General features: G+C 41.0%; 1 protein-coding gene across 1 annotated transcript; it reads right to left on the bottom strand.

The window, feature by feature from the left end:
- Positions 1 to 867: 867 nt before the first annotated feature.
- LOC134856957 (von Willebrand factor A domain-containing protein 3B-like) lies at positions 868 to 7,418 on the bottom strand. The gene is made up of 2 exons (XM_063873268.1): positions 1,732 to 7,418; positions 868 to 1,306 (listed from the first exon to the last, which is right to left on the bottom strand). Exons 1-2 carry the CDS (start codon positions 7,117 to 7,119, stop codon positions 995 to 997), a joined length of 5,700 nt encoding a protein of 1,899 aa, XP_063729338.1. The 5' UTR covers positions 7,120 to 7,418; the 3' UTR covers positions 868 to 994.
- Positions 7,419 to 7,424: the final 6 nt, after the last annotated feature.

Genomic DNA, 7,424 nt, shown 5'->3' on the forward strand with positions numbered 1-7,424 from the left:
AAAAAACAGACATTTCGTTGAACAGATTTATTTAGCTTGAATCAAGGTTCTCATATCGGCTCAAAATCAATTGCATCAAAAAAATACTAGATAGGATAATTTGCAACAGAATTCAGATAAAACGCGGTTCAAATTAACTGTTAATATAGCCTCTATTTCTTGGCGTTTTTCAAATCATTAGAAATTTTCTCCGCGCCTGTTTTCAAGTCGTTTGAGATTATTTCTCCACCTGTTTTCAGATCATCGGCAATCACATCTGCTCCCGCTTTCAAATCATCAGAAACTTGCCCAGCTGTTTCTTTTACATCTTCCGAAATAGCCGCATTCGAGTTTGAGGCTGAATTTACGAAAGACGAAAGCCTACTACCGACATCAACGCCGCTTTGGCTACTTTTACTTGGGGTTTTATTGCTCTTTTTTGGCTTCCATTTTCTTAGCTGCTCCTCTTCACGAGCTTTTTCATCATCTTGGAAACGTCGGCCGTAAGCATCCAAAATACTTTGACGGGATTCCATTTTGTCGAATTCGTTCTCAGCAGTGGCGCTAGTACTTTTTCGCAGCTTTTTACCCAAGTAAAACCATACTAGTAAAACAGTGATTAGGGCTATAACTAAAACTGAACCAACCACAGCTACAACAATAAGCCCGGTATGTGCCATTTGGAAGATAAATCGATTGGCTATAACTCGAATAGTTTTTTGTCTTATCGAAAACTCGAGTTAACCTTCAATAATTTATTTTGAAAGAACCTAGACGTGAAAAAATTTTCCTTTGAGCGTGAAAGGCTTGTTTTGCTAAAGATCGAGTGTGACCGAATTATCAATCGTGTAGATGATGCTTTTCTTTTTCTCTTTAAAAACAAAGAACTTTTCAATTAGGTTAATTTTAGATTTTAATATTTTGACAGATACCAAAATAAGTTTTGAAAGAAATCATAATTATTTATCATCAACAAAGATATTTGAATTTTCGCATCAATGTATTTTATAGATATCTAATCAAACATAGCGCTTCTACCAAAATCATCCTCGGAGCTCGACACTTCTTGGTGTACAAACGGCTTTGCGTCTGTTATGACAAAAGCATCGTTGCGTTGAGGATTAGCTGTGCTCGTAAGGTTTGAACTTTCACCGAGCATGAGTCGTGAGCTCAGAGGAGGAGAGGGGCTTTTGTTAGTAACCATTAGGTTGTTCTCCCGGGCGAATCGCAGAAGTTCGTTGTACTGTTTTCGGCTGATCCATACACACCTGTGTTTGATGATGCCTTCTCTTTGAGAGGAGCCAGTTTTGACAATGACTGTGTCATCCTGAAAAAACTTCAATTCACAGAATTTTTGAATTCATATTTTACATTAATATTTTATATTAATATTATTAACATCCTTTCGCTATATATATTTTTGAATCGACTGTATAAAGAAACATGCTAGTACGCTTCGATGCCCTAACTTTTGTTCAACTGTATTACGAACGCAGGCCTGAAGCAAAGACGATGACACAAGGTTAAATTTTTGATAGGTTCTCCTTTTTCCCTAGAAACAAGGTTAAATTTTTGATAGGTTCGCCTTTTTTCCCGTGATTTTTATCATTTTAGTTATCCTGAAAATTTTTTTTCAAATTACGACATTTGAACTTTATTCTATGCCGAACCTAATTTTGCCACATTTTCGACATGAATATGCCGCCAAACAATTTTCTAATTTGCAACCTGCAAATGGGCCCGGCTACCAACCTTAACTTCAACTACAACACCGGGCACGTAATCTGCCGAGTTATCCTCTACTGGGGCCAAAACATGTTCTCCCCTAGTCAACGTCATTCCCTTCCTTATAGGACCGAATAGATTCTCCACAGGCTGGAAACTCAAGTCGGATTTGGCATCCCGAATCACCATCTGGTGCTTCTGCTGGGGGTCGAAGTCCCAGATGATCCCGATTTGGATTCGCTTAGACGAATCGCATTTGAAGATCACGGGTTTCGTCACCCAATTACTGTAGACGGTCATGATTTTTGACATCTCGTTTGCGAATCGGTGGAACGCAATTTTGTAACAGTTTTCGAGATCAATGGTCGCAACTCGGTCGTCGAAAAACTCCACGACCAAACTATTGGATAAATTACCCTGGATAACTTTTGCTGGTCCGAATCGCTCGTCATCAAAATAGGGGTACAGGGCTAACACGTAGTCGTCTTTGCGAATAATGTCGTCGGCGTCATTTTCCTCGGAAATCATTTCAAGTCGTGATAGAATATCCATGCTGTTGAAGCTATCCCGGACAGCGTAATAGCCTTTATGCATATCGTATACAACATAATGTTTATAGTACCATTGATCATCGCCCCATTTTGCCAAAATTTGCTCTGTTTTCTGAAGTTTTGATGCTTTCATAGGCATTCCAGTGGCATTGATAATATAATCTATATTGTTCTCGTCGGCGTTGGTATGGAGACTCTCGGCCGCTCGGATTTGCTGTTGGACTCGGTTTTGATTTTTCTCTAGTCGGCTCATGTTCTGCTCGACAGTTGATTCGAGAAGTTTCTGCAGATACTCGGCTCTTTCCGATTCGCTTGTCATTGACACGAACTGATCTTTTATACTGTCTTCGACTTCGTTGAGAATTAAGTTCGCGGGCTGATTCAAGTCACGTGATTCGTCGCCCGTATCTTCGACACCGAAAAGAAGATTGTTCGGAGTTGGCGACTTCGGTCGGTCGTCTGTTCGTTCGGTAGTCGTCGTCTGCATCACGGCAGCTATCTCGGGTTCGTCCGTGTCGGCAACCCCTTGGGTTTCATTTACATCCCCATCCGAGCTCTCGCTCTCGCTTTTTCTTTCTTCGTCCGATTTGTCTTCCAGCTCGTTTCGGATTTCCGAGACTTGCTGCTCGGTGTCGTCTTGAATCTCTTCGTCACTGTCTTCTCTGCGGTTCATTCGTGTCGGCGATCTGTCTTGATCCGACCTCTTAAAAGATGACGATGACGAGCTGCTACTCCTCGAGAGGGTTTTGCTATCATCACTTTTTGACCTTGATTTTGACCCACTAACCGACCCTGACCTAGGTTTTTCTCGGTCATCCGAGTCTGCGCTGGGAATTTTGACCTCGTTTGATTTTTTGGAGTCATCTGAGAAGGAGCTATACTTCTTAGAAGAAGTTGAGGAACTGGATTTTTTTAATTCTTCGCCTTCAGGTTTGACGCTTTCTTGCTTTTTGTCGGCTTTTTTAATGGCCGTAACTTTACGTGGTTTAGTTTTATTTGCCGATTTAATTGTGCTTTGGGACGATCGTGAACTTAACTCTTCGACAAATGAACTGCTTCCAGTCGAAATCGAGGCGTTCTTTGTCTTTCGAGAACTTTTATTTAATGGCGGCACTTTCTTCTCATATGGTGAAACTTCGACTTTTTTCTCTTTCGTTCTATTGAGCATCTGCTTGGTCTTCTTGCTTCCATATTTGGTAATAGTCAAGTTCTGCTCTAGATCTCCTTTATTTCGCTGCAACTCTAACGATATATTGTGCATATCGTGGATGTATGTTGCCGTTTCCTGGAATCGTTGTTGAGAAACTTTTACAATAAGTTTCCTCGTAGAAGCCACTTGCTTTCGGTTCCACAACACAATCGTGTAGTAATGAGGCTGCGGCTCCGATTTTGAGGGTAGTGCTAATATGATCCCTGGGTGAAACTTTTGAAGTGGATCTTTGGGCTTCTGTGCCAATACAAAGTCCCCGACTTGCAATTGAGGTCCAGAAATAGCTCCTGCTCTTGGAATTATGTGTTTAGTTTCGACATTAGAGCACTGTTCGTTGCCAAATTTTACAATGGCTGAATTTGAGGACTCGGATTCCAAGATAGTTGCAGGATAGTAATATCCGTCAATTTCATTTCTGGCTATAACGGGCAAACCTCTGCTTTCTTGGATAAGTCTTTTTTGAGCACTTGGGACTGCTGACTTTGAAGACCCGTGAGCTCTCTCACCGTGCAAAACTCCTTGCACGTTCGAGTATCCTCTTTGAGCGACAGGTGATAGGTCTATTATATTTGGCTCGCGTTCCCGTGCCGTGCTCGTTTTCGCGGCTTCGTTTCTACTTCGATTTTTCACTTCGACAGTCGTTTTTGGTCGCGACTTCTGAAATTGTTCGCTGTCTTCGCTGAAACTTTCATTTGTGTTATTTTCAACATTGACGTTTCTCAAATCGGTTGATTTTTGAATAAGCTCGTAGCCTAATTTGATTTCGTCCAGTAGTAAGTCGATTTCCTGGTCATCCACTGGCCATTCATATTCTTCAAGAAGCTTCATCATTTTTTCTTTGTTGTTGAAAAAGGAAACCGGTCCTTTTCCGTCGAAGTGCTTAAGTTTCGCTTCCTCTGACAACGCTTCCCAAACCACTTTGTTGAGCTTGTGTTTGTAGATACGAATCTGTTTTTCAACTTTTTGTTCATAAGACTCAAGGTCAACAGCGGTTGGATTTACATACTTGATTTCATCTTTGTTTCCACTTTGAATGTAGAAGTCAGGGAAAATATCCTCAAATACTTTTCCAGTCACGTGCTTGTCCAAAACTGGTATGTATTTGGCTGAATGTCGAATAATTGTCGGTTTCAGAACATCAATTAAGGTCAGTTTTTTGGCAACAAGTGAATTCTTTTTCAGCCAACTTTTTATTGACTGTTTCTCACCATCTGTTTCGCTTTGAGTAAACTGAGACGCTCCTAAAGTTCTATTCTCAGTCATAGCTGAAGTCTCGCCAAGTTTCTTCTTAATTTCTTCTCGTCTAAGAAGCTGCGCTTTTGCTTTTTGAGTCAATTGTTTCTCGTCTGCAAAGAGTTCTTTGTCCTCTCTGAGCATCCAATTGTCCGATTCTCCCTTTATCGATTTACGCAAACTTTCCTTTCGAATATCCGACTGACTCGACGCTGTACTGAGACAAGTCATTGCTTTTTGAGTTTTGTGGCGTTTTTTCTCGGCAGCTGCTTTTCGTCGCATAGCAAGCGTTGTTTGGTCAATGTTGTCCGACGAAGTTTTAGGTGGGGCTTTTGGAACAGTGTCTGGCTCTTTGTACTTTTCCATTAGTTCACACTCCTGCCTAAGAGTCCTGATCACTCTCTGAACTTGTTTCAAAGAGTCGAACTCTTTCTGAAGCAGAACTAAATCTAAACTAACATGTGGTCGCGGACCATCTGTTTCAGAGTTATACGGAACATCTTGGTAAAGATGGAATCGGCCTCCTGTTTCATCGGCTAAGTGGTGCAAGAAATCATTGGCAGCCTTGTCAAAGCAGTTGAAAGATATGGTGTGCACCGGTACTTCAGTATGTACGTGTATAAGCTGTAGAATGGCTTTTTCAGGTTGATCAGGCCGACCGTCAGTTAGCAGATAGACACCTTGAGTCTTCTTATCCGAAAGGGCGAATTGCAGAGCGTCTAAAGTGTTAGTAGAACCACTGGTTGCGATGTATTTGGTCCACGTTTTGGCAGCTTGGATACTCGAATCTGTGACTTCGACCATTTTAGACCTCCAAGGTACTACTTCGGAGTTAAAACAGACGATGTTGAAACTTCTTTTGTCTCGGATTTGTTCATCCATAAGCTGATGAAGTTTTTTGACCACAAGATCAATTTTGGCTTCCATTGAAGACGAAGTGTCAATCAAGATGTAGATGCTATCCTCGCAGATTGTTCCGAACAACTCCCGACTGCCCTCTTTGAGGAAGTTCATCCGAAGTTGTATTTTGTAGCCCAAATTTGTCGCTCGTTCCATAAAGTCGCGGTAAACTGAGCCAGTCAGTAAAACATGCCTAATTTCACCGTCTTTCCAAATTATGTGAACAAACTTCCGACAATACTTTGCATTGACGAGGACACTTTTCTCATCAGCCGGCGATTTAAAATCAGGGTCGTCGTCATTTGGTTCGGTTTTTATGTCAACAACACCGTTGCAATGTTTAAAGACGTGACCTGCAAGAAACGTATAGAAATCGAGCTTCGATGCAGGAATTCCGTATTTTTTTAACCACTGCTCCGAGCTAAGATAATTGTCACTTGTCACAATCAAAGGAGCTGCTCGTTTCTTTTTCGGAACTTCAATATTCTTCTTCGTTTTAGCTAAATGCTCTTGCTCGTAAGTTTCTCGCATAGTTTTCAGTCTCTCGTAAATTGTATCGACATCATCGATCGTCTGCTTGCAATCTTCAAGCTCTGACCATATAAGGAAAGCGTCTTCGTCTAACGAAGCTCCTTCGGGTGTACTCCCATAAAAGGAAGTGGTCTGCGCTATAACGTCTTCTTCTGTTTCATTTATAGAAAACGCTCTAAACTTTCCGCCGTGTTTTGAAATCATTCTGTTAAGTTCTCCAAAATTATCAGTGTCTGAATTATTGAAACTTACTAGGTTCAGTTTTAAACCGGTGTCGGTAAGTATTTTGTCGATATTGTTCATGTAATCAGTCGAAATATCATTTTCGACGAATAGGACTACGGAATCGTACAGAGATTGGTCCTCCGCGACTTTTGCGAGCGTCGAACTTACGTCTGTTTGTTTAGGCTCGACGCTTCGAATCTTTTCGAGCCAACCTAAGGCTTCTGTTGTTACATTCAAACTCGGTGAATTTTCCTCTAAATCTTGAGAGAAGTCACTCAAAAGTACGTTCGATTCACTAACCTCTGTGCTCATCAAGTTGAACTTTGTGACCTGTGTTAATTGTTCTTCGATTACTTTTTTGATCTCATTGAAGAAAAGTTCTCGTCTTTGCGGATCGTTTGTCGATATATCAGTAACAATCAGCGGTTTCTTAGCCGAAATTAGCCCAAATACCCTGTAACTACCCGAAGTTATGGTTTGAAGTCGTGTTGTCAGCTCGGATTTGACGACTTTGAGTCGTGAAACGAACTCGAGAAGCGTGTCTTCGGAGCCAATCACATTGAAGACTTTTCCATCTCTGTCTGCGTACTTCTGGAACAGTTTTTGACCATATCTGGCACAGACTGTTTTCCGGATTTGACCTTCAAATTTCTTCACGTGACCAAATCCCAGTTGACGAAGAATGTAGTTTAGGTCGAGTTTTTTGGCGGTTAGTCCGCGAGCTTTTAGCCAGATTTCCGACGGCTGCCGCTCGGAAATTTCCATCTTTGGTTCTACTTATTTTCGGTTCCAAATGCTCACATAATAATTTTATGTTTAGCTAACAACTTGCAACAGTTCATCGAATAGTTAAAAAAAATTGATATGGTTGAAAACTTGACCGAATCAATGCTGGTTAGAAATGGCAATAAATTTAGGATTTGGTGATTTTCTGATTTTTGTGATATTCACCTGATTTAACTATATAAAATCCATCAGCCGAGACAAAGGATGAAATGAAGTTTAAACGCCAGCTTTGTACAACTACTGGTCTTCAAACGGCTTCATGTACAGTAAAATCGTGCTATATA

The sequence above is a fragment of the Symsagittifera roscoffensis genome, chromosome 1, assembly GCF_963678635.1.
Source record: "Symsagittifera roscoffensis chromosome 1, txSymRosc1.1, whole genome shotgun sequence".
Lineage (NCBI taxonomy): Eukaryota > Metazoa > Xenacoelomorpha > Acoela > Convolutidae > Symsagittifera > Symsagittifera roscoffensis.